General features: G+C 45.4%; 1 protein-coding gene across 5 annotated transcripts in view; it reads right to left on the reverse strand.

The window, feature by feature from the left end:
• The window catches only part of irag2 (inositol 1,4,5-triphosphate receptor associated 2), a 184,640-nt gene that overhangs the window by 67,854 nt on the left and 89,068 nt on the right, over positions 1-27,718 (reverse strand). For all 5 annotated transcript variants that reach the window (XM_086009980.1, XM_086009978.1, XM_086009979.1 and 2 more), the window contains 3 exons: positions 23,528-23,589; positions 9,819-9,960; positions 7,088-7,235 (listed from right to left, as the gene is read on the reverse strand). In XM_086009980.1, the coding sequence (XP_085866106.1) occupies positions 7,088-7,235; positions 9,819-9,960; positions 23,528-23,589 (352 nt within the window). The remainder of the gene's footprint in view (positions 1-7,087; positions 7,236-9,818; positions 9,961-23,527; positions 23,590-27,718) is intronic.

The following is a 27,718-nucleotide window of genomic DNA, read 5'->3' on the forward strand; positions in this document are numbered from 1 at the left end:
GGTAGTGACACAGAATCATACACAGTCTACAGCACAGAATGAGGCCATTCGGTCCATCGTGTCTGTGCCGGCCGCCAAAGAGCTCTCCAGCCTAATCCCACTTTCCAGCTCTTGGTCCGTAGCCCAGTAGGTTACAGCACTTCGAGTGCATATCCAAGTACTTTTTAAATGTGACGAGGGTCTCTGGCTCTACCACCCTTTCAGGCAGTGAGTTCCAGACCCCCACCACCCTCTGGGTGAAAAAAGTTCTCAATTACCCTCTAATCCTTCTACCAATTGCTTTAAATCTATGCTTCCTACTTATTGACATCTCTGCTAGGGGAAATAGGTCCTTCCTATCCAATCTATCTCAGCCCCTCATCATTTTATACACCTCAATTAAATCTCCCCTCAGACTCCTCTGTTCCAAAGAAAACAACGCCAGCCTATCCAATCGTTCCTCATAGCTAAAACTCTATGAAGGAGGCTGTAGCTTATGACCCACATGGCGAATTTCCGTGCGACTCTCATCTTACCGCTTCCCTAGAAGACCGGTTTCCCATTGGTAGGGTCCGAGTGGACAGTTCCAACGTGGCATTGCCAGAGTTCTAGAAGCCAATCATGGGCTCTGTAGTGTATGTACTTTGCAGAAGGAACTATATTCTGCCGCCCCTGTATACTGCAGCCCCAGTAGTGACCACCCCTGTATATAAGCCCGTGTAGTAACTTTGCAGAGTTAGTTTCCCGTTTGTCTCCATTCAGTAAAGACCTGTTATAACCAACTCCTGCAGTCCGTGTCTCAATTACACACGGACATAATACTGGCGACGAGCAGATCCGAACTTACCTACAGTCTGCACCACCTCATGGGGATCCATCCCTGAAGCGAAGTTGTCAGAGGCCGAGGCCAGAAGAAAGAAAAAATAAAATAAATAAAACGATCAGAAGAAACGGGCGTCGACCGTAGGGCAACCGCCTCTGATTCATCGGAGTGAAAGATTTGCAGGAGAGGCTGTCGAGAGCGGGGCTTGGTTATCCTGTCGATGGTATTCCAGCTAATCAGGCTGGTGGCAGGTAGTACACTGATCCTTCCTGGGCTGCGGCGGGCTAGAGCTCGATCGGGTGGCTTTTCAACGGGGCCGAGCAGCGTTGTCGGGAAGGGAGAGAGAGAGAGAGAGAGAGAGAGAGAGAGAGAGAGTGGAGCACACAGGGCGCGGCCGGTGCTACGAAGCCGGGCAGCATACAGACCAAAGAGGGAGGAAAGTGTCCCGCAGGGTTGCTCCGATGACGGGGAAATAAAAGAAATTAGAAGCGCAGAAAGCCGCGAGGAGCTGCCGGTTACCGCGGAGAGCGGCATTAGCCGCAGCGCGGGGGGGGGACGTGCGCGAAGACCATAGGGCATCGCCATCAAGGCATAAAACGCCAGCAACAGCGCTAGCAGCAGCGGAGAAGATGGAAAGCGCGGGAGGCGCCATCTTAGATTTCCAAGATGCCGAAGACTGGCAATATCACTGCCTTCGATAATGCAATAGAAAACTGGACCACGTATGTGGAAAGAGTCGAAGCATATTGCGAGGCAAACGAAGTAGCTGATGAGAAAAAGGCATCGGTACTACTAAACTTAATGGGCGCAAGAACGTACGGCCTATTGCGGAACCTGATTACTCCAGCCAAACCGATGGCGAAGAGTTTTAACGAAATTGTTGATATCCTACAGGAACACCTAAATCCTACACCGCTGCTGATAGCAGAAAGATTTAAATTCCACAGGAGAAATCAGCATAAAGATGAGAGCAATGCTGATTACCTTACAGAACTACGCAAGCTATCAAAGCACTGCCAGTTCGGAGCAGGACTGGCAGATACCCTACGGGACAAATTTGTCTGTGGACTCCAGTGAAGGAACCCAGAAGAGGTTACTCTCAGAGAAAGAGCTGATGCTAGATAAGGCTTTCAGCGTGGCAGTATCGTACGAAGCAGCAGCAAGGGGAGCTGCGGAAATACAGCAAAAGCCACAGGAATACGGCACCCACGAAATGACACAGGGATTTGAAAAATGTTATCGATGCGGCAGAACAACCTATGACCAGAAGGACTGCTGGTCCAAGGACAAAATATGCAGGCAATGCGGAAAGATGGGACACATTGCACGAGTTTGCAGGTCTGGGAAGAAGACTAGCAACAACAAACAGGCTACTAAGGAACAGTACAGGAAAGTACAAAAGATGATGGACAGTAGTTCCGAAGACCAGATGAGCAATAGTGAATCCGAGAACAAGAGACTAAGCTGTCTCAAACTACACAACGTAATCGCAAAAGAGGATCACCGAACCATTTGGGTCACCCTCACGATAGCAGGGTCCCAAGTCAAAATGGAATTGGATACAGGATCAGCCCTGACCGTCATGAATCGACGAGACTACAAGCGGCTATTCTCACACATACCCTTGAAAGAGACATCCATTGTCTTGAAGATGTATACGGGGCAAAAAGTATACCCCAGAGGGAAAATAAGGGTGCCTGTCGAATACAACGGCAAGGAAATACAGAAATTATATCTGTACATACTGCAAGATGGTGGACCACCGTTATTGGGACGTGAATGGATCAGAAAGATAAGTTTAGACTGGCACTCCATTCAGGCACTGACGGTGGCTGGTAAAAAGGATGACGAGGTCACACCTGGACGATTGCCAAAAATCTTAGCTAACGCCAAAGAGGTATTTCAACAAGAACTGGGAACTCTTAAAGGCGTAACCGCCTCGATAAAAATAGAAGAGAATGCAATTCCCAAGTTTTTCAAAGCAAGACCGGTACCGTATGCAATTCGCCCAGCCGTTGAGGCAGAGCTGGAGAATCTGGAGAATGCAGGCGTGTTATCGAAGGTAGACTGGAGCGAGTGGGCGACACCCATCGTTCTGGTCATGAAGAAAATGTTAAACAATAAGTCTGAGGAGCCAAGGAAGGTTCGCATCTGTGGGGACTTCAAGGTGACGGTGAACCCAGTCCTTCACACAGTACAATATCCTCTCCCGAGGATAGAAGATATTTTCACCTCACTATCTGGAGGGAAGCGTTTTACAAAAATTGACCTAGCACAAGCATATTTGCAGATGGATGTTGAAGAATCCTCTAGGAAGTATCTCACAATAAGCACTCAAAGGTCTTAACCAGTATAATCAACTGGTATTCGGAGTAGCATCAGCTCCGGCGATATGGCAAAGAGCGATGGAACAAGTCCTGCAAGGGATTCCGGGGACTCTGTTACTTGGACAACATCCTAGTGACAGGTGAAGATGACAGTGAACACCTTGCCAACCTAGAGCAGGTGCTCACTAGACTAAGAGAACATGGGCTACGAGCCAATCGCCCCAAGTGCGAGTTTTTTAAGAAACAGATATCGTATTGTGGCGACGTGATTGATGAAGAGGGGTTACATTAGTCCCCTGACAAAATTGAAGTGGTAGTTAAGGCTCCAGCGCCTGAAAATGTGTCGCAACTGAGGTCATTCCTCGGATTGGTAAATTACTACCATAAGTTTTTGCCGAATTTGTCCACAATTCTGCACCCACTGAACGCCCTACTACAAACTGGAGTAGCATGGAAATGGAGCGATGAATGTAAGTGGGCCTTTCAGAAGAGTAAAGACCTAATCACTTCAAGAGAAGTATTGGCTCACTACAACCCATCACTACCGATAAGACTGGCATGTGATGCGTCTCCCTACGGCATTGGAGCGGTACTGTCACATAAATTCCTTGATGGTTCAGAGAGGCCGATAGCTTTTGCGTCACGCTCGTTAACTTCAGCCGAGCGTAACTACGCCCAGATTGACAGAGAGGCCGTCAGCCTGGTGTGGGGGGGTGAAGAAGTTCAATCACTACCTGCACGGTCAGAAATTTACTCTACTAACTGATCATCAACCTCTTGTCTCCATTTTCAACCCTCAGAAGGGCGTCCCGATAATGACAGCACAACGGCTAGAGGTGGTCCCTTTTCCTAGGGGCACACCAATATGACATCGAGTACAAAGGAACTAAACAGCATGGGAATGCTGATGGATTGTCGCGCCTACCGTTGCCGATGGTGGAAGAAGCACCTACAGTGGATCCAGTGGAGATATTCCACTCGAACATAGTCGAATGTCTACCTGTGATGAATGCAAACATAGAAAAGGAAACACAAAATGACCCTACACTCTCCTGGGTCTATGATTTAACGGTGAAGGGATGGCCAGCACATGGCGAACCACTGTTGCCAGCATTCTCGCCGAGAAGAGAACAGCTGTCAGTGTGCAGAGGAACCTTGATGTATGGATCCAGAGTAATAATTCCACCCAAATTGAAGGATAGCGTGCTCAATGAGCTTCATGAGGGTCATCTGGGAGGGGTAAAAATGAAGAACTTAGCCAGAGTGTTTGTGTGGTGGCCGGGAATCGATAGAGAAATCGAAGAGATGACCAAGAGCTGTACAGGATGCCAGAAGATCCAAAACGCCCCACCACAAGCCCCTCTACATCCATGGGAGTGGCCCTCATCTCCATGGCAAAGGGTGCACATTGATTTTGCTGGTCCATTTATGGACTCGATGTTTTTAATTGCGGTGGATGCACATTCAAAGTGGCCAGAGGTAATAAAAATGTCCTCAACCACCACAGAAAAAACTATCACAGTCTTACGAACCATATTCGCCAGAAATGGGCTGCCTTAACAGATTTGCTCAGACAATGGACCACAGTTTGTGTCTGAAGAGTTCCGGAGGTTCTTAAAGAACAATGGTGTTAAGCATTACACATCCGCCCCATATCATCCAGCCACCAATGGATTGGCTGAGAGGTTTGTTCAAACATTCAAGAAGGCTATCAAGGCAATGTGTAATGAAGACATACCCCTACAACACAAGGTGGATAACTTGTTTGCCTACCGGAATGCGACACATGCGGTTACCAACCAAACTCCAGCCATGATGTTCTTCAATCGAAGACTACGATGCCGCTTGGATTTGGTCAAGCCAAACATCAGATGTGGAGAACAGGCAGTTTCAGAATATGAATGAAAGGCCGACCAGGAGTTTTAAGATAGGTCAACCAGTTTTGGCCCAGGACTACCGCACAGAGAAATGGCAGCCAGGAACGATCTGCACACGGCAAGGACCCCTAATGTATACCGTGGATGTTGGAGAGAGCATTGTAAGACGCCATGCTGACCAGATTCTAGGGTCACTGGAAAACGTCAATTCCACACCACGACCCGATACATCTGGTGATGAAACCGAAGTACCAATTGCATCTACCTCAGAATCGGGAATATTGGAAGCAGACGAACCCAACAACGACATTGATTCCGAATCAACTCTGCCAGAAGAACCTGATACCCCAAAGAGGTGTTATCCAGGCAGAATCCAGAAGCCTCCTCAAAGGCTGAACTTATAATTGCTTAACTTCAGCTAATGTGTGACAACTGTAATTGTAAATGTTATTTAATTATTAATCGAATGTTATGTACTGTTTAGCTAAAAGGGGAGGAATTGTAGTGTATGTACTTTGCAGAAGGAACTATATTCTGCAGCCCCTGTATACTGCAGTACCAGTAGTGACCACCCCTGTATATAAGCCTGTGTAGTAACTTTGCATAGTTAGTTTCCAGTTTGTCTCCACTCAGTAAAGACCTGTTATAACCAACTCCTGCAGTCCGTGTCTCAATTACACACGGACATAATAGGCTCCTTCTTCCCAAACCCCGCCTCCCCTTAGGTTTGAATGGTGCGCAGCATGTTAGGGGCGTGGCATACAAACCATAACCCTCTCCAAAAATTTATGAATGAGGGATTCAATCATTTTGATCAATTCTGTACAGACTACGAAGGTGGTCAGTGCAGCACCTGGAAGGGCCTAGTGTGCATGGAAAGGATTCCCATGGGCATTTTGGGAATCTCAGGTAGAAAGGGAAATAGCGATCAAGAGTGAAGCTCAAATCTCTGAGCAGGGAGTGCGGCATACCAGGCCTCGCAACTGCACAATACCTCAGCCCAAGCTCTGCAATTTCCACCTCATCTTCCAGCTGCTGATGTCCCACAGCTGAGGTGTTTTGCCAGCTCTGATCACTGCGTTGTCCAATTTAACAAATCTAAGAGGGCCTCGGCTGTCTGGAGAAGATGCTCAGAGCAACGTCATTAGTGGGGTGGGTTCAGTGCACTGGCATAAGATGAAAGGGTCTTCAGATATTTAGGGCTAGAAATTGGTATCAATTGCGCCCATTTTATTGGGCATCAAATGGGTGTAAAACATGGGAAGGTAGCAGGCACTGGTCCCACTGCTAAATTCGTGGGTCCTGGGCAGATGCCTAAAGCAGGCGTTTATGGCCTGTAAAAATGTAAATTAGGGGCCTAACACTTGTTGAAAGACCCCATTGGGAAATCTGTGGACAATTGATTCATCAGCGGCTCCTGCAGCTGCCATGTCCCAGTAAGTGATTCAAATGCTTCTTTTGATACCCATCCTGCGGATCCAGGAGGATAGGAGTGTTTGCCCGAGGAGTCACGATCGCATCTCACCCCCCACCCTTCACCAATCGAATCCCCATCCCGGGGCCTACCCAAGAACCGGGTAGCCAAGACATTGACGTCTTCGCGAGCTGCATGTGGAGGCGCGACCAGCGCCGCAGCTCCTGCAGAGTGTGCCGACGCGGCCCCGAGGACCAATTTCCGGTGATCCTCGGACCTCTGTTCAGGGGCGTGCACAGGTCGACAACGGGCCCAGACTAATTTCGAGGCCTCAGACATTCTCTGCAGCTACACTTGGCTGCTGGGCTGGACATCACTCCCCACTTCCATTGGCAGCATGAACTTCAACATTGTGAAAAGTACACTGATAGCCTGGGATACTTCTGCCAATAATTGGCTGTGACAGGCATGTTTACTAGTGGCAACCCTTCATTTTATCACTGACCAGGAACTCCTGCTGTACATGTCTCCAATCAGCTAAAGTTGGATTTGAATGTTAAGTTTCCAACCAGAATCATAAATATGCTTACTGTATGATTGAAACTCCGGTCATTTCAGAGATCAGACAATCTTAAGTGGCTGAACAGTTGCTGACTTGGACAGTTACCTGGACTGGCTGTCGAATAGCTCATCATGTGTTGACATCACTGGCTTTTGACCTTCTACTTTGTTGGAGTTGGAGCAAAAGCCGGAAGGAGCCACTGTGCAATTCTGGATGTGCGAGACTGGATTAAAGTTCTCCAACATTAAGGCATCTATCAAGGAAACCACACAAGTTGAACGCGGCAACATTTTAAATCAGTTAAATTGCACGCATGCAATCCCAGAACAATGTGCCCTGTAAGCTGCGCTTTGTTCTTTTAATGCACGGTCCCTTTAAATTTCTGTGCATGCATGATAATTACAATGAAAAAGCCAGTGAGGGGCCTGCGCGGGACCTTGAGATTACTGCACGGCTGCGCACCTTAGGGGGAACATTGTCCCAGAAGAGCAGCGTTTTCCAAACTGAGGGCCACTGTCCCCATGGTGACCTGTAGCAGCTCAGTCATGGGGGCTTGGCCTTCCTGCTTTAAACACCTCTCTCTGTAGTGCTCTAGGTTTCTGTGCTTTTGCAAAAATTATTAGGTTAGCTGGACAAAAGTATCCGAGCACAAGTTAGTGTTATGATGCTCAGATTCCTTTGGCAAAGAACAATGTTTTACTCTATTGAGCTACTGAAGTAGGAACATAGGGACAGCAGTAGGCCACTCAGCACTTCGGCCTGCTCTGCCATTCAACTAGATCATGGTTGGAATCTCACAAGTTAGCTTCGACTCTGCGATGGGGCAATGAGAGGACACAAATGTAAGCTAGTCACAGACAATGAAAGGGGAAGCTAGAAGGGCGGTCCAAATGAGGAATTCTCTGCCACAAACCACTGCTGAAGCAGAGTCAATAAATTCTTTTCAAAAGGGAATTAAGACAGTAGTTTAAAAAAAAAAGGAACGTTAAAGGCTTCGGGAGCAAGCGGAGGAGTTGGATTAGACTTGGCTCCTCAGGCAGAGAAACACACCGGCACGGATTTGATGGGCCGAATGCGCTGCATCATTCTGGGGTTCCACTACTTTAGGCTTCTGTGAAAGGCTAATGCTAGTTTGGGCTGGATGGCCTCCCTCACCCTTGGAACAACTTACTGATTGCAAGCAAGGTCCCCCGACAACTATCCCGACTTACAAAGCAGCGAAACCATCTTGAAACACTAACCCTCGAGACAAACTTACATTTGCCAGTCACACAGTGGGGGGAAACTCCAAAAACAAAACAAGTGGTCAACTCCAGACCTCCATAGGAGGAGCAAAAAAAGGCCGATTACCCTCCAAGTGGAAACGCCCCTTAAAAAGGAGGCAATGTATGGGTCAGTGTTCTCAGAAGAGCAGAGAAAGAGTACAAAGCACACAGGATACCGAATAACAATAAATTAAGTGGAGCAATGGTGGTTAATTAAATTTGTAGACCTGCTGGGGCTGAAATTGGTCTTCGCGAGCAGCCCGCTTTACACCACACCCCGTTTTGTTTTCCTATTGAAGTCAGCGGAAAAGAACAATGGGCTGCGGAGTAAAGCGGGCGGCTGATTCACAACCCGCCTGCTCCCTGCTACTGCCGAAAACCAACTTCATCGCCACGGTTTCAATTACCAAGCAAAGTTTGGTGGGCTCAATTTGTAGTCCATTCACACCCCAACTTATTTCAACTGTTACGGGAATATGGATATAGATTTACATTTTAAATGAAAATTTCAACAACAAAAAATAAAAATACTGAGAGAGGAGAGATTAGAAAAAAAAAATCAGAGGCCAGTTTGTACGTGGAAATTTCTGTTACAAACTGTGGTTGAAGCAAAGTCGACAATTTCTTTTAAAAGGGAATTAGATCATTGCTTTAAAAAAAGGGATATTAAAAAAGGGTATGAAAGAAAGACTTGCATTTCTATAGCACCTTTCACAACCACCGGACGTCTCAAAGCACTTTACAACCAATGAAGTACTTTTTGAAGTGGAGTCACTGTTGTAATGTGGGAAACGCAGCAGCCAACTTGTGCACAACAAGCTCCCATAAACAGCAATGTGATAATGACCAGATAACCTGTTTTTGTTATGTTGGTTAGGGATAAATATTGGCCAGGACACCGGGGATACCCTGCCCTTCTTCGAAATAGTGCCAAGGAATCTTTTACGTCCCACTCCAGAGAACCCACAACCTGAGCACCCACAACCTGAACACAAAAATCTAGGCTGACACTCCATTGCAGTACTGAGAGTGTGCTGCACTGTTGGAGGTGCCGTCTTTCGGATAGCCGTTAAACTGAGGCCCCGTCTGCCCCTCAGGTGGACGAGAAAGATCCCCTGGCACTGTTTGAAGAGCAGCAGGGGAGATTGCCCCCTTTGTCCAGGCCAATATTCAGCCCTCAACCGACATCACTAAGAAACAGATTACCTGGTCATCATCACACTGCTGTTTGTGGGAGCTTGCTGTGCGCAGATTGGCTGGTCATCATCACACTGCTGTTTGTGGGAGCTTGCTGTGCGCAGATTGGCTGACACATTTCCTACATTACAACAGTGACTACACTGCAAAAGTACTTCATTGGCTGTAAAACACTTTGGGACAGCCTGAGGTCGTGAAAGGCGCTATGGAAATGCAAGTTCCATTTTTCTTCTGTTTCAAACAATGCACACAGAATAAGCTGTTCTTTAACCCTCTTTTAAACTATCAGGTAACAAAAGCATTTTACGTTTACTTATCTTTAAATTGCTACAAGTTTCAACTACAGGTTAAATTCTGGTATTGACCATGCTTACCCAGCAATGGAGTGCAAGAGTGTGTGGTTACTGAATTATGGCTCTTTCTGCGTTGAATACATGGCAGTGAGAAGTGAGGAGCTTGGCTCAGTCCTACTCGTCGAGCGACTTCTGGCCTCGGCTCTTTGCAGCAACTTCCCGTCTATTTGAAGATGAGAATCAAGTTGTTATTCAAAACACATGCACCACTAGCAATAAACGGCCCTCCCCCATGAAGGACAACAGCGGCAATGCTGTGGGGGACACCACTCCCTCCAATTCCCCATCATCGCAAATTGGACATGTATTGAGCTGTTCCTTCACTGCTGGGTCAATATTTTAGAATCCCCTACTATTACCACAAGGACTGCCGCGGTTCAAGGCGGCGGCTCACCACTATCACCACCTCAGAACAGTTAGGGATGGGCAATAAAGGTCGGCCTTGCTAGCGATGTCCGCATCCAGAGAATTAAAAAACACAAATCTCAGATCATCATTTTCAGTTACTGTGCTTTTAAAGTATGACTGACATTTAATGCAGTGATTCAAAATGTTTGTTAAGCCAAACTAACTGGCATCTAAACAAGAATCTCAACATCCTTCATAATTTAGTATATTGACTGAACAAATGGGTCATAAAGTTTATTTGATGTTGATTTGGAGTGTCAGGTTATAGCACTTAAAGTTCTTAAAGGAGGGGAGGGAGAGAGAAATGCAGCTGGAGAGCTTATTTTTTTTTACACCATCCCACGTAAATGCAAAGTAGGAACTGACTGTGTGGGCAATCACGAGCGCAGCCAATAAGTAGAACCAAGAAATTCAACAAGCAACATATGAATACGGATTAGATTTATAAAGAATAATGGCACAGCAAATAAATTAACCTGTTAGAAAGCATGCACAAGTTGCAAGAGCATGTCTTTCATTTCAAACTCCTGCTAAACAAACTTTCATTCAGGAAAGGGTTAATACAGGCTAATTCAGCAGATTTGTTTCTTCATTTTTTGGAACCTCCCAGAACTTAAACATGGAGGCCTAGTCAACAATGGCAATCACGGTCAAAGTAAGTTTGGCAGATGATTCGTGGCAATCATGCTGCAATACTAATGTGATATATACACACATAACAGCACAACATGGCTGCCAGTAAGAACTGTACTGCACATGGCTTTATTATTATATAGATCAGTAGTACAACTCTTGGTATACATTTCTCAAATGGAACCCATTTTATGCTTCCAAATTCTATTATAGAATTCTGTATCACAAATAAAAGATATGAACTTATTTTCCATATTTACAAATTAAACTTAACCACTGGTTTTCTGTTTCGAAGATGTAACCTTTTTTCTTGAACAGAACTTTCAGATCTTGTTGTAAGACTTTGACTCATTCTAGGCTGAGCCTGCGGGAAATTTTTCTCCAAGGGCTGACCTTGATCTACATTTGGATTCTTTACACCTTGACTGTTTGTCTGCCTGACTCGGGCTCAGACTTAAATTCTGACTTTGTCTTGGACTTGTTTCTGGTACGTCTGATGTAGGATTTGCTACTGGTGCTCTATTTGTAACTCATCAGAATAAATTGAATCATCCCAGCTTTGAACGCCTTCCACATCTGTAGGTAAGATATGATCAACGTGAACAAACCGATCCTTTCCATGATCAAACATCTTGACCAAATATGTGCAAGGGCCACATATCTTAACTACTCTTCCTGGTAACCACTTTAACCATTTATGGCGATGGTTCTTCACTCTAACCTTCTGGTTCAACTTCACACTTCTCTCTCTAACTCTACCTTTATCATGACTCTCTTTCTACCTTGATTGTTTCTCTATGGACTGTGCCAAGTTTGGCTTTAACAACGAGAACCTGGTTCATGGCTGTCATTTGAGAAACAACTCTGCTGGCTTTCTACCAGTAGTGGTGTGAGGAGTAGTCCAGTAATCAGAAAATTTGACAGTTTGTGGTCCAACAACTGACGTTTCTTTGGATTTGGATCCAACATTTGCTTGATGAGGGCACATTTGACAATTTGTATTGTGCGCTCTGCTGCACCATTTGAAGTAGGGTGGTATGGTGGTTTCTGCTCATGAACTGTGTGAACTCGTGAACAAAAGTTACAGCCCATTATCAGACAATTTCTTCTGGGAGGCCGTATGAAGAAAACAATATTCGCAAATTGTCTAGTGTTTTGCTTGTTATTATCCGCATCGGAAACACCTCTACCCACTTCGAGTGTCTATCTATCACTATGAACAATTGCTGTCCTTCTAGCTCAGCAAAATCTACATGTAACTTTTGCCACACTCTGGGAGGCCATTTCCATGGCTGTAATGGTGCTGATGGTGGTTTCTTGCTCACTGATTGACATGTTGTACACTGACTGACTATGTACTCTATCTCTTTATCTAAACCTGGCCACCATAAGTAACTGCGTGCAAAGCTCTTGGTCAAGCACATTCCCAAGTGCTGGTCATGAAGCTCTCCTGGCCGTTTAGACCTGAACCTATTTGGGATAGCCATTCTTGCACCCTACGTGATACAATTTTTATCCACTGAAAATTCATTCCTACAAACAAAGTATGGATGGATAACTTCCTCTGATACCTGGTTTGGCCATCCATTTACTATGTAATCATACACCTTTGACATAATTGAGTCACGTTTGGTTGCCCTACTAATCTCTTCAGCTGTGACCGGCAGCTCATCAATGTATGAGAATTAGAACACTTCTTCCTTATTGGGTGTAACTTGCGATGGGGATGGCAACCTGGACATAGCATCAGCATTGCTGTGATCAGCTAATTGTCTGTACTCAATGTCATACGTATACACTGACAAAATTAAAGCCCATCTCTACATTCGGGCTGCAGCTAAGGTTGGAACTGGGGACCTTGGATGGAAGATTGCCGTCAGAGGCTTATGGTCAGTAACTATAGTAAACTTACAACCAAACAAATATTTGTGAAACTTCTTGACCCCAAATATCAATGACAAAGCTTCATTTTTGATCTGCGCATAATTCCGCTCATTGGCACTGAGTGCGTGAAGCAAAAACAATTGGTCTCTTCTCCCCACTATCTAGTACATGAGAGATCACTGCCCCAACTCTGTACGGAGAGGCGTCACACGCTAGCTTGATCTCCTTAGGTACATCATAGTAAACGAACATGGTACTCGCTACTCACTGGCTTCTCCACTCTTTGAATGCTATGTCACATTCTTTTGACCACTTCCAAGGGACCTGTTTTCTCAACAGCTCATTCAGTGGATGCAACGATGTAGCCAAGTTTGAGAGGAATTTTTCGTAATAATTCAAAAGACACAAAATGATCGAAGTTCAGAGACATTCTTGGGAGTGGGTGCATAGAACATAGAAAAAAACACAGAAAAATAGGAGCAGGAGTGGGCCATTTGGCCCTTTGAGCCTGCTCCGCCATTCAATATGATCATGGCTGATCCTCTATCTCAATACCATATTCCCGCTCTCTCCCCATACCCATTGATGTATTTTGTGTCTAGAAATCTATCTATCTATCTCCTTCTTAAATATATTCAGTGACTTGGCCTCTACAGCCTTCTGTGGTAGAGAATTCCATAGGTTCACCACCCTCTAAGTAAAGAAATTCCTCCTCTTCAGTCCTAAATGTCCTACCCTGTATCCTGAAACTGTGACCCCTCGTTCTAGAACCCCCAGCCAGGGGAAACATCCTCCCTGCATCCAGTCTGTCTAGCCCTGCAAGAATTTTATACATTTCAATGAGATCCCCTCTCATTCTTCTAAACTCTAGTGAATACAGGTCTAGTCTCTCCTCATAAGACAGTCCTGCCATCCCAGGAATCAGTCTGGTGAACCTTCGCTGCACTCCCTCTATGGCAAGTATATCCTTTCTTAGGTAAGGAGACCAAAACTGCACACAGTACTCCAGGTGTGGTCTCACCAAGGCCCTGTACAACTGTAGTAAGACATCCTTGCTCCTGTACTCAAATCCTCTTGCAATGAAGGCCAACATACCATTTGCCTTCCTAACTGCTTGCTGCACCTGCATGTTTGCTTTCAGTGACTGGTGTACAAGGACACCCAGGTCCCCCTCTGTACCTCAACATTTCCAATCCATCACCATTTAAATGATACTCTGCCTTTCCGTTTTTCCTACCGAAGTGGATAACTTCACATTTATTCACATTATACTGCATCTGCCATGTATTTGCCCACTCACTCAACTTGAAGCCTCTTTGCATCCTCCTCAACTCACAATCCCACCTAGTTTCATGTCGTCATCAAACTTGGAAATATTACATTTGGTTCCCTCATCCAAATCATTGATCTATATTGTGAATAGCTGGGACCCAAGCACGGATCCCTGCGGTACCCCACTAGTCACCGCCTGCCACCCCGAAAAAGACCCATTTATTCCTACTCTCTCTTTCCTGTCGGTTAACCAATTTTCAATCCATGCCAGTATATTACCCCCAATCCCATGTGCTTTAATTTTGCACACTAACCTCTTATGCAGGACTTTATCAAAGGCCTTCTGAAAATCCAAATACACCACATCCATTGGTTCTCCCTTATCTATTCTACCAGTTACATCCTCAAAAGTCTCCAGTCTGTAGTTCCCCGTTTTCTCTCTCCCTCCTTTTTTTAAATAGTGGGGTTCTGTTTGCCACCCTCCAATCTGCAGGAACTGTTCCATAATCTATAGAATATTGGAAGATGACAACCAATGCATCCACTATGTCCATGGCTACCTCTTTTAGTACTCTGGGATGCAGATTATCAGGCCCTGGGGATTTATCAGCTTTCAGTCCCATTAATTCTCCAGCACTATTTTTTTTTTTTTACTAATACTAATTTCCTTTAATTCCTCCTTCTCACTAGACCCTTGATTCCCTAGCATTTCTGGGAAGTTATTTGTGTCCTCTTCCGTGAAGACAGAACCAAAGTATTTGTTTAATTGCTCTGTCATTTCCTTGTTCCCTATTATAAATTCTCCCGTTTCTGACTGCAAGGGACCTACATTTGTCTTCACTAAGCTTTTTCTTTTTACATACTTGTAGAAGCTTTTACAGTCTGCTTTTATGATCTTGCAAGTTTACTCTCATACACTATTTTTCCCCCCCTTAATCAATCTCTTGGTCCTTTTTTGCTGAACTCTAAACTGCTCCCAATCCTCAGACTTGCTACTTTTCTGGTAGCTTTATATGACGACTCTTTGGATCTAATAATATCCTTAATTTCTTTTGTTAGCCATGGTTGGGCTGCCTTTCCTTGTGTTTTTGCACCAGAAAGGAATGCATAACTGTTGCAATTCATGCATTCGTTCCTTAAATGTTAGCCATTGCCTATCCACCATCATGCCTTTTAATGAAGCACCCAATCTATCATAGTCAACTCACTCCTCATACCTTCGTAGTTTCCTTTGTTTAGATTTAGGACCCTAGTTTCTGATTGGACTTCCTATCTTGATGAAGAATTCGATCATGTTATGGTCACTCTTCCCTAAAGAACTGCGCACAAGATTATTAATTAACCCCTTCTCATTACATACCCAATCTAGGATAGCCTGTTCCCTAGTTGGCTCCTCAACCTCTGGTCTAAAAAAACCATCTCGTGCACACTCTAGGAACTCATCCTCCACAGTATTATTGCTAATTTGGTTTGGCCAGTTTATATGTAGATTAAAGTCACCCATGATTACTGTAGTACCCTTGTTACATGCATCTCTAATTTCCTGTTTGATGCCATCCCCTACATTACCACTACTGTTTGGCAGCCTATATACAACTCCCACCAATGTTTTCTGTCCTTTGGTGCTTCTTAGCTCCACCCAGACTGATTCTACATCTTGATTTTCTGAGCCAATATCCTTTCTCACTATTGCTCTGATTTCATCCTTTACAAACAACGCCATCCCGCCTCTTTTTCCCTGTCCTTCCTAAATATCAAATATCCTGGGATATTCAGCTCCCATCCTTGGTAATCCTGCAGCCATGTCTCCGTAATTGCAATTATATCATATCCATTTACATCTGTTTGCGCTGTTAATTCTTCTACCTTATTACGAATGCTTTGTGCATTCGGATACAATGCCTTTAGATTTGGCTTAACATTTTTATGACATCTTTACATTTTTTGTACTATGGCCCTATTTGTCTTATTACCATTTTTTCTTACCCGGATCCTATTTGTTAGTGCATTCTGATTGCATTCAGCTTTCCCTTGGTTGGATGTAAACCATCTTTATCTGCTCTGTGCCCTAAGTATTCCATTGAGTTTTGAAACAACTCACGTGAGCCGTCACTCGTACTCCGTGCTTCTCTAGCCGTTTGAGCATTTCATTCAACATCTCATCATGGATTTGCCTGTTGGGTGCTGAAATGAGTATGTTATCCAAATAACACACTACCCCTTCAATCCCTTGCAAGATTTGGTTCATCTCCCCCTGGAATATGTCGGGGGCAGAAGACACTCCAAATGGTAGCCTATTGAACTGATATGGGCCTCGTTGAGTATTTATAGTCAACCATGACATGGACGCTTCATCTAACTCAAGTTGTAGGTAGGCGTTTATTAGATCGAACATCGAAAAGATCTGGCCACCTGTCAGCGTTGTGAACAAATCTTCCACATTTGGCAACGTATTGGGTAGATTACACTCTAGAACCTGGTTTATGGTTACCTTATAATCAACACAACCTTACCGTACCCATCTGACTTAGGCACAACAACAATGCGTGTAGCCCAATTCCTCAGATCTACCTTCGAGATATTGGCCCAACATTTGCGGTCGGAGACTTCCCGTGGGTGGATGCCTCCGACCTGTGAAATATCTACGTATTTACCTGGTGGCCTGGGAGGTACGGGGACTTGCGATCCTGGGCCTCTCCGGGTATGCACGGGCAGAAGCCCACGTATCCCAGGGACGCAGGCGGTTCACAGGCACTCCTGGGACCACGTGGGCCGGCCCAACCAATGAAAGAAGGGAAATCCCCCTTCATAGTTATGGGGATTCCGTACATACAGAACTCCCATAAGTATGAATGGGGATCACTTAAAAATTACACAAACACAAGAAATAATTTTTTTTTGAATTACATATTTAAAATTAATTAAAATGCCATTTCATTAAATATTTTAAACAAAAATGTAATTTTTTGAAGAAAAAATGTTTTAACAGGGCTAAAAATAAACTTACCTTATTGGGCAGGGTTTTTAATATATAAATGAGCGATAACATTTTATTTTTCCATTTTTTTTTAAAACTCTTATGCTGGTAAAAGTAGGCCTTATGCTTGCTTTAACCTGGTGTAAGAATTTAACAGGCATTCAGCGGGTGGAAGTTGGGCAAATAGCGCAACGCTCCACCCGCAGAGGCCCTTCTCCTGGGGATGCGGAGGATCTGTCGAGGAGATTCTTGACAGATCGCGCGTATGCACCCAAAGGGGTCACAAAATACAGCCCAATGTTCTGAGTTTCTAGTCTTGAGCTCTTGCTCAACTTTCTCCTCGAGTACGTATTGTATGGGACGTGGCTTGCAGTAAACTGGTCTTGCGTCCTTCTGCACTCTGACACTCGCCTTGTCGTCTTGTCGTCTTGGATCGGACTGCCCGTTTCGCTGAACACCTTTGGATACTGCTTGATGACATCATCTTTCGATGTAAATTTCGCTTCCACACAAAAAAATCTCATTCCAATCCAGCTTCAGTGATCCCAACCAATTGCTACCCATCATGGCAGGCTTGTCTCCTGCCACTACTGAGGCGCAAGCTCGGACACGGATCCTTGTATTTCACTGGTATGTGACACTTCCTACTACAGGGATTTGCTCTCCCGAGTAGCCTCGGAGCTCTACCTTCGATTTCTCTAGTCGATAATTACACAACTTGTCGCGACAGTGATTCCGGTACTATGCTCACGGATGTATCAGTGTTGATTTACATGGGTATCCAGGTTCCACCGACATCTGCTTGGATGACGATACCTCGCGAATCGCTGTTAGAAACCTTCGTGCTCCTGATGACGTGAATCTCCAGAAACTCCTCAATCTGCTGCTTCTCTTCAATGGCATGTAGTGCCTGGTGATTTCTACTTCTAGCATTGCCAGTTGGTTTACTCTTCTGTCGGCACGCCTTCGCAAGTTGCCCAGTTTTCTTGCAGTAGAAGCACTCCGCTTTCCATTTCTAAAACTGCCCGGTTACGATTTATATCTTCAGGGTCTTCGATGTTACGATTTGCGGTGAAAAACATTTCTAGCCACTCCATATATGCTCCAAAAGTGTCTTGGTCACGATGGAACTCATCCAAGCGCCCTATTATTCCCATAGGTGCAGCCATCTAGACTCTGGCAACATCGACAGTTCAGCCACGTGTGCTCGAAATTACCTCAGATTTTTAAGTTTTTCCGCAAAACGAAGAACCTCGAACAGTCCCTCCGTTGGTTGGCAGGACTATCCTCCAACAAAAATCTTGAGACATAGCATATATATAGAACAGCACAACATGGCTTCCGGTAAGAACTGTTCTGCACATGGCTTTATTATTATATACATCAGTATTCCACCAGGTGGCTCTATTACAACTATGAAGATCTTAAGGGCAGTGCCAATCTAGGCCTAAACTCCAGTAGAGTTTTTTTTTTTTAAATCTACCATCTACATATAGAATTGTCCTAGAAAACATTAATAAACTTGCAGAATGAGTGCGTAAATCACAAATGAATTTCAATATAGGCAAGTTTGAGGTGGCACTTTTTGGAAGGAAGAATAAGGAGACTATCTACTCCTCTAAACAGGTAGAGGAGCAAAGGGATCTAGGGCTACACATTCACAAATGAATAATAGTAGTGACACAGGTTAATATGCATTAAAACATGCAAACAAAGCACTGGGGTTCATTTCTAGAGGAATAGAATTGAACAGCGGAGAAGTTCTGTTAAACTTGTAGAGAACCTTGGTTAGACCACAGAGAGTACTGTGAACAGTTCTGGTCTCCATATTATAAAAAGGGATATAGGAGGCAAAAAAGATTCACAAGAATGATACCAGAACTGGGAGGTTATAACCATCAGGAGAGATTGAACAGGCTGGGGTTCTTTTTTCTAGAAAGAGAAGGCTGAGAGGTGACCCGATAGGTGCCTTTAGAATCATGAAGAGGTTTGATAGGGTAGACGTAGAGATGTTTCCACTTGTGGGAAGTCCAAAACTAGGGCTTATAAATATAAGATAGTCACTAATAATTCCAATAAGCAATTCAGGAGAAACTACTTTACCCAGAGAGTGGTGAGAATGTGGAATTTGTTACCCCATGGAGTAGTTGAGGCCAATAGCACAGGTATATTTAAGAGGAAGCTAGATAAACACACGAGGGAGAAAGGAACAGAAGGATATGTTAATGGGGTGAGATGAAGTAAGGTGGGGTGGAGATTTGTGTAGAGCATAAACACCGGCATGGACCAGTTGGGCCAAATGGCCTGTTTCTGTGCTGTAGATTCTATGTAATCCTATGTAAAGCACCAAACAGAGCTACAGCTGTTTGAAAGAAACTAGGAGATCACCACGTTTATTCTGCATGTTTCACAGGAAGTGTACCAAAGACAACTGCTACTGAAGGAGAAAGAGAATGGGGAAGAGACAGCATTATGTGGGGTGTCTATGAAACTATACTCTGGGGCCTTGTAGGACCAATGCTGCACAAGTCTTCTGGTGTATTCCAATTATAAGTTTCACTTTGAGACTCCATCCTCCAGGGACTCTCTCTCTACTGGCATCATGTTAGTCAACCCAACTTCAGATTCACACTTCAGTTATATAGTAACTGCAGTGAGAGTGCAAAGTGAAACCGCGTCACGCGGCACTACAGCTGCACAGTAAATGCACCTCAGGCACAATGATGAACAAAGCATGTGGAGATGAATGGAACTTGGTAACAAGGCTTAAAAAGGGGTAGGAAGGTAACGATGCAAATCCAACCCACTAATTACTGCACAGTTTTTGGGCTTAAAGTCTGCAGTTTTAATTTACTTTAAAAAGAAATGGTGTGGATTATATGTAAGGACGTTAGCTACAGTTGTATTAGGTTGAATGTTACATGAAAATGACTTATTGGCCGTACAATTATCTTTCCCTCTCCTGCCTAAAGCATATACCAGAAATGCACACCAGATCCATCCACCTGGAGAGAGAGAGAAAAACTTGCATTGTTTTTATTCATTCTTGGAATGTGGGCATCGCTGGCAGGGCCAGCATTTATTGCCCATCCCTAATTGCCCTCGTGAAGGTGGTGGTGAGCTGCCTCCTTGAACCGCTGCAGTCCTTGTGGTGAAGATTCTCCCATAGTGCTGTTATATAGCACCTTTCATAACCTCAGGACATCCCAAAGTGCTTTACAGTCAATGATGTACTTTTCAAATTTGGTCACTGTTGTAATGTAGGAATCCCAACAGTAGCAATGTGATCATGACCAGATAATCTGTTTAGTGATGGTGGTTGAGGGATAAATATTGGCCAGGAGAACTCTCCTGCCATTCTTCAAATAGTACCATGGGATCTTTTACGTCCACCTGACAGCAGGTGGGGCCCCAGTTTAACGCCTCATCTGAAAAATGGCACCTCCGACAGTGCAGCACCTCCTCAGTAGTGCAAGCCTAGATTCGGTGCTCAAGTCTCTGGGGTGAAGCTTGAACCCACAACCTTCTGACTCAGAGGCGAGAGTGCTACCCACTGCGCCACTGCTGACACCCAAGGAGAAAGGATGGGTTGGTGTGTCTGGGCTTTAATGTTTTGGGCCAACTTGTCTTTTCTCTACGGATGCTGGTTGGACTTGGTGTATTTCCGGAATGTTCTGCTTTCATTTCAGATTTGCATCCGTTGCAATTTATTCCCCTTTTAAAACGATGCCTCTTGCACATCAGTTTCTGAAGTGTTGGGGTGGAGAAGGAAAGGGTTAAAAGTGAAGATTGTAAACAAAACAGGAGAATATAAAATGCCTTTTATCATCATTGTTAGTTATGATACTAGCTCGAGCCCGTTAACTTTAGATAATTTAATTGTGTGTTGGTGAGTGTTGCTTGGCCACGATTCAGTGCATTTTATAAGATCAGCACACATGCCAGGAAGTGCCAAGCAACTATTTTTATCTAGCATTTCCTCATACGAATGAGCTATCATTTCTGATTTGAATATGGAAAACTATTTGAACAAACAAAAAATATTTCCTGTCTCCAATGCACAAATTCAAGCACTGCTCTTTCACATGTCTGCGTAGCGTGCATCACATTCCACATACATCAGTTGTATTCGGGTAAATGCTCATCAACATCAGCTTATTCTCGGCATCAGCCTTGGCTCAAGTGGGTAGCACTCCACCCGAGTCAGGAGGTCATGGGTTCAAGATCCACTCCAGAGACTTTGAGCATAAAATCTAGGCTGACACTCCGGGTCAGTGCAGAGCGAGTGCTGCACTGTCGGCGGGTCAGTGCAGAGCGAGTGCTGCACTGTCGGCGGGTCAGTGCAGAGCGAGTGCTGCACTGTCGGAGGGTCAGTGCAGAGCGAGTGCTGCACTGTCGGAGGGTCAGTGCAGAGCGAGTGCTGCACTGTCGGAGGGTCAGTGCAGAGCGAGTGCTGCACTGTCGGAGGGTCAGTGCAGAGCGAGTGCTGCACTGTCGGAGGGTCAGTGCAGAGCGAGTGCTGCACTGTCGGAGGGTCAGTGCAGAGCGAGTGCTGCACTGTCGGAGGGTCAGTGCAGAGCGAGTGCTGCACTGTCGGAGGGTCAGTGCAGAGCGAGTGCTGCACTGTCGGAGGGTCAGTGCAGAGCGAGTGCTGCACTGTCGGAGGGTCAGTGCAGAGCGAGTGCTGCACTGTCGGAGGGTCAGTGCAGAGCGAGTGCTGCACTGTCGGAGGGTCAGTGCAGAGCGAGTGCTGCACTGTCGGAGGGTCAGTGCAGAGCGAGTGCTGCACTGTCGGAGGGTCAGTGCAGAGCGAGTGCTGCACTGTCGGAGGGTCAGTGCAGAGCGAGTGCTGCACTGTCGGAGGGTCAGTGCAGAGCGAGTGCTGCACTGTCGGAGGGTCAGTGCAGAGCGAGTGCTGCACTGTCGGAGGGTCAGTGCAGAGCGAGTGCTGCACTGTCGGAGGGTCAGTGCAGAGCGAGTGCTGCACTGTCGGAGGGTCAGTGCAGAGCGAGTGCTGCACTGTCGGAGGGTCAGTGCAGAGCGAGTGCTGCACTGTCGGAGGGTCAGTGCAGAGCGAGTGCTGCACTGTCGGAGGGTCAGTGCAGAGCGAGTGCTGCACTGTCGGAGGGTCAGTGCAGAGCGAGTGCTGCACTGTCGGAGGGTCAGTGCAGAGCGAGTGCTGCACTGTCGGAGGGTCAGTGCAGAGCGAGTGCTGCACTGTCGGAGGGTCAGTGCAGAGCGAGTGCTGCACTGTCGGAGGGTCAGTGCAGAGCGAGTGCTGCACTGTCGGAGGGTCAGTGCAGAGCGAGTGCTGCACTGTCGGAGGGGCAGGTCTTTTGAGTGAGACATTAAACCGAAACCCCATCAACCTCTCAGGTGGGCATAAAAGATCCCACGGCACTGTTTGAAGAGGAGCCGGGGAGTTCTCCTGTTCAATATTTATTCCTTAAGCACCAGAATTTATCTCATTGCTGTTTGTGGGACATTGCTCTGTGTAAATTGCCAGTCATGTTTGCCCACACAGCGGCTGCACTTCAAACGTACTTCATTAGCTGTGAAGCACTGTGGGATGTCTCAGAATTAAAATGCAAGTTCTTTCTTTCTTATTTATCTTCATGGTTGTTCCTATGACAGCAGAGCTGATATTTTTTTCCACTAGGGCTACTCCTGCTAACTTTTTAAACACACTTGACCTCTCGTGACACTGCAGCGAGAGAAAGAGCGAGAGAAAGGGCGAGAGAAAGAGCGAGAGAAAGAGCGACCCCCAAACCAATGGTGCAGCGGAGACCTAAAGCAGGAGATAGGCCACTTATTTGCATTTGCAAAGGGCCAAACGCCAGCTTCAGGCATGGGCAAAGGACGCCTCTCGATTGTCCTTACCAAATATGGCAGGCGCACATTTCCAATCAGAAGTGTGCCATTTTGGGAATTTAGGAGGCGCTTGAAAAACGGGTGCCACGCGACCCAATTTCTAGGCCTGTGTCTTCAATGGCTCAATGATCTGGTAACTAATCCGTCAAAGGAAAAGCATCCGTAAAACAAGTCAAAGACCTTAACGACTTGACGCAGCCATACCCGGCTAGCCGTGGCCAGTTCCGTTTGATTTTTGATTGAGTTCATTTATCCACGCTGACAAAGTTCAGCTGGTAGAGATTGACTGTTGTAGGTGAGACCAGTGCTCATCACTCAAGTGACTAACAGGACAAGCTACTTAAATGGTACAATCCCAGGCCAGTGAATATAAAATTAAAGCAACGGTTGTAAATATATTTTATCCCGTTTTGAATTTAAATTGAAACAATTAATTATTGAAAACCCTTTTGCAAAGGATGTTGACATTCTAATTAGCATGAATCATTTTACTTTCAGACACTTGTTTGAACATCCCAATCGGTTCCAAGAGTTTGGGCCTTTTAAAATCACACCAACAAACCCCAAAGTAAAAGCCATGCATTGTATCAGAAAGGTCTTGCTGCTGGACTATCTTGAGGTGTTACGCAAAGTTCATACATCCTATACTGTTCACACAAAAGAGAGAGAGAGAATTGGCCATTACCTGGGACTGCAATCCACACAATTCTTGCTGGAAGAGCTTCTCTCTCAGAGATTGAATGGTTGCTATGAAAAAGGCATTTAGGCAAATTATTACCATTGCAATATAACACACAGGCATCAAAATTGCATGAGACACTCAGCCGCCACATTTCCATTTATTCACAGCCACCTCGGTTTAATGGTACGGTACAATTGGTGTATTTGTGGGACAGAGTTATCGAATTAAAATCCTTAGAATTAATCCCACTGATGTCCCACTGTAATTAAAGTTCAATGTAGGCGGGTTAGCTACTTTTTCATTGGACATGTGTCTTGGGGAAAATCTCCATGACCTGTTGAACCCAGGGGGCTTTTGTAACTCACCTTTATTGCAAATAGGCTTGGCCCATTCCACTTTATTTAAAAAAGGGGGTGGGAAGGCGGCAAAGAGAAAGTGTACACTCATTTCCCCATACCTCCCTCGTTCATTTTATATTCAAACCTCCATTTCATTGTTTCTCTTCTCTTCTCCCCCGCCCCACCAACACAAATTCTAATTCATCACAGAAAACCGATTTGCATATAGCATTCATGAGGAATGAACCCATGATGAATAAAATTGATTGAGCTGCCTCGGGGACTATAAAGTACCCACCTCTTTGACCAAGCTTTTAGTCACCCTCCCAATATCTCCTGGTTTGCTCAGGGTTCATGTTTGATTACACTTCTGTGAAGCACCTTGGGACAAATTCCTATGTTAAAGGTGCTAAATAAATGTTACATACGAACAATGACGGACAGGCAAAGACAATCCGGTCCATCCAGCCCGTCCCACACAATTGCGACACATTGTGCATCACAACATATACACTCCCCACCCCACCCGAAACCATGCGATCTCCCGGGAGAGGCAAAAAACAGATAAAAAACCCAGGCCAATTTGGGGGAGAGAGAAATCGGGGAAATTCAATTGTTTGAATTTGATCATTAAGGCCCTTTCCTTTTCATAAAGTTCTCATGTTCTACATTGCAAAACAAAAAGGAAAGGGAACGCTCCACCAGGTTTGCATCGCGGCCTCCAACAGGGTACAATACATCGTGGAAAATGTGGGGAATTTGAGGACATCAGTGGTGGACTTTGCCCTCTTCCTCAGTAAGGAGGGATGATATATTAGCAGGTTCCTCTAATGAGGCCATATGGGTGGAGCTTAAAAACAAAAAGGGGGCAAGCACTTTGCTGGGAGTGTACTATAGGCCTCCAAACAGTCAGGGGGAGATAGAGGAACAGATATGTAGGCAAATCTCAGAGAAATGTGCAAATAATAGGGTAATAATAATGGGGGATTTCAACTTCCCCAATATTAACTGGGATAGTCAGAGTGTGAAAGGCTCAGAGGGTGTAGAATTCTTAAAGTGCATCCAGGAGAGCTTTTTGAGCCAGCATGTAGAAAGTCCTACAAGAGAGGGGGCGGTACTGGACCTAATTCTAGGGAATGTGGCCGGCCAAGTGGAAAAAGTGCTAGTAGGTGAGCACTTTGGTGATAGTGACCATAATATGGTAAGATTTAAGGTGGTCATGGAAAAGGACAGGGATGGGCCGGAAATAAAGGTTCTAAATTGGGGGAAGGCCGATTTTAATAGGATAAGGCAGGATCTGGCCAAAATGGACTGGGATCAGCTACTTGTAGGAAAATCCGCATCGGAGCAATGGGAGGCTTTCAGAAGGGAGATTGAGATCATACAATGGCAACATGTTCCCGTAAAGGTCAAGGGTGGTTCCAAAAACCACAGGGAACCTTGGATGTCAGGGGATATACGAGAATGGATTAGGAAAAAAAGGAGGGCTTTTGGTAGATACAAAAGGCTAAAGACGGAGGAAGCCCTAGAGGAGTACAAAAAGTGCAGGGGGATACTTAAAAAAGAAATTAGGAGATCAAGGAGGGGCCATGAAATAACACTGGCAAGCAAAATAAAGGAAAATCCGAAGATGTTTTATAAGTATATTAAGGGTAAGAGGATAACTAGGGAAAAAATAGGGCCCATTAGGGACAAAAGTGGCAATCTGTGTGTGGAGCCGGAAGATGTAGGAGGGGTTCTAAATGAATTTTTTGCATCTGTTTTCACTATGGAGAAGGACGATGTAGACATAGAAATAGGGCGGGGGGACTGTGATATGCTCGAACATATTAACATCGAGAGGGAGGAGGTATTGGCGGTTTTAGCTGGCCTAAAAATGGATAAATCCCCAGGCCCGGATGAAATGTATCCCAGGCTGCTGTGTGAGGCAAAGGAGGAGATTGCGGGGGCTCTAACACATATATTCAGGACCTCTCTGGCCACAGGGGATGTGCCAGAGGACTGGAGAACTGCTAATGTAGTACCATTATTCAAGAAGGGTAGTAGGGAAAAACCGGGGAACTACAGGCCAGTGAGCCTAACATCAGTGGTAGGAAAATTATTGGAAAAAATCCTGAGGGACAAAATTTGTCTCCACTTGGAGAGGCAAGGATTAATCAGGGATAGTCAACATGGCTTTGTCAAGGGAAGATCATGTCTGACTAATTTGATTGAATTTTTTTTTGAGGGGGTGACTAGGTGTGTGGATGAGGGTAACGCAGTGGATGTGGTATACATGGATTTCAGTAAGGCCTTCGATAAAGTCCCGCACAGGAGACTGGTCAAGAAGGTAAGAGCCCACGGAATCCAGGGTGCCTTGGCACATTGGATACAAAACTGGCTTAGTGGCAGAAGGCAGAGGGTGATGGTCGAAGGTTGTTTTTGTGACTGGAAGCCTGTGGCCAGTGGGGTACCACAGGGATCGGTGCTGGGTCCCTTGCTGTTTGTGGTCTACATTAATGACTTGGATATGAATGTAAAGGGTATGATCAGTAAGTTCGCGGATGATACAAAAATTGGTAGGGTGGTAAATAGCGAGGAAGGTAGCCTCAGTCTGCAGGACGATATAGATGGGTTGGTCAGATGGGCGGAACAGTGGCAAATGGAATTTAACCTGGAAAAGTGCGAGGCGATGCACTTTGGGGGGACTAACAAGGCAAAGGAATACACAATGAATGGAAAGACCCTAGGCAAGACGGAGGGTCAGAGGGATCTGGGTGTGCAAGTACACAGATCCCTGAAGGCGGCGGAACAGGTGGATAAGGTGGTAAAAAAGGCATATGGGATACTTGCCTTCATTAGCCGAGGCATTGAATATAAGAGCAAGGAGGTTATGATGGAGCTGTATAAAACACTGGTTAGGCCACAGCTGGAATACTGTGTGCAGTTCTGGTCGCCACACTACAGGAAGGATGTGATCGCGTTAGAGAGGGTGCAGAGGAGGTTCACCAGGATGTTACCAGGGCTGGAGCGCTTCAGCTATGAAGAGAGACTGGGCAGATTGGGTTTGTTTTCCTTGGAGCAGAGGAGGCTGAGGGGGGACATGATTGAGGTGTACAAAATTATGAGGGGCATAGATAGGATGGATGCTGAGGCGCTTTTTCCCTTAGTAGAGGGGTCAATAACTAGGGGGCATAGATTCAAGGTAAAGGGCGGGAGGTTTAGAGGGGATTTGAGAAAGAACTTTTTCACCCAGAGGGTGGTTGGAGTCTGGAACTCACTGCCTGAAAGGGTTGTGGAGGCAGAAATCCTCAACATTTAAGAAGCATTTGGATGTGCACTTGAAATGCCATAGCATACAAGGCTACGGGCCAAATGCTGGAATATGGGATTAGATTAGACAGGGCTTGATGGCCGGCGCGGACACGATGGGCCGAAGGGCCTCTATCCGTGCTGTATTACTCTATGACTCTAACTTCAAAAGAACAGTCAATGACCTAAACCAACACCAGTCAAAGCAAAGAGTGCAGTCGTGTTGATAGAAATAGGTGCAAGAGGTTCTATCCAGGCCGGCACTCAAGCAGTGCTTTGGTTTAACCAACTGCTGGAGTCATGTCAAGTGATTGGATAGGTTGTGCTAACTCATAGCTCCATGGAATGGATGACCCATTATAACCACCAACCCAGAATCAGAGCCAGAGATAGGGTTTCAACATTTTGTGTGGGCGGGGTTGGAAAAAGGAAAGAGAAAACAATTGTCACTTAAAAGTCAAGGTAACCATAGGGAAGATTATGTGGGTCTGTTAGAATGCTGGAAGCCAAGGCTTAAGATGAATTCCCTCATTCGATGCCAGCATTCTCCTATTGTACATGAAGT

Source organism: Somniosus microcephalus, chromosome 17 (genome assembly GCF_052327205.1).
Source record: "Somniosus microcephalus isolate GS21.2 chromosome 17, FLI_Smic_1.0, whole genome shotgun sequence".
Classification (NCBI taxonomy): Eukaryota; Metazoa; Chordata; class Chondrichthyes; order Squaliformes; family Somniosidae; genus Somniosus; species Somniosus microcephalus.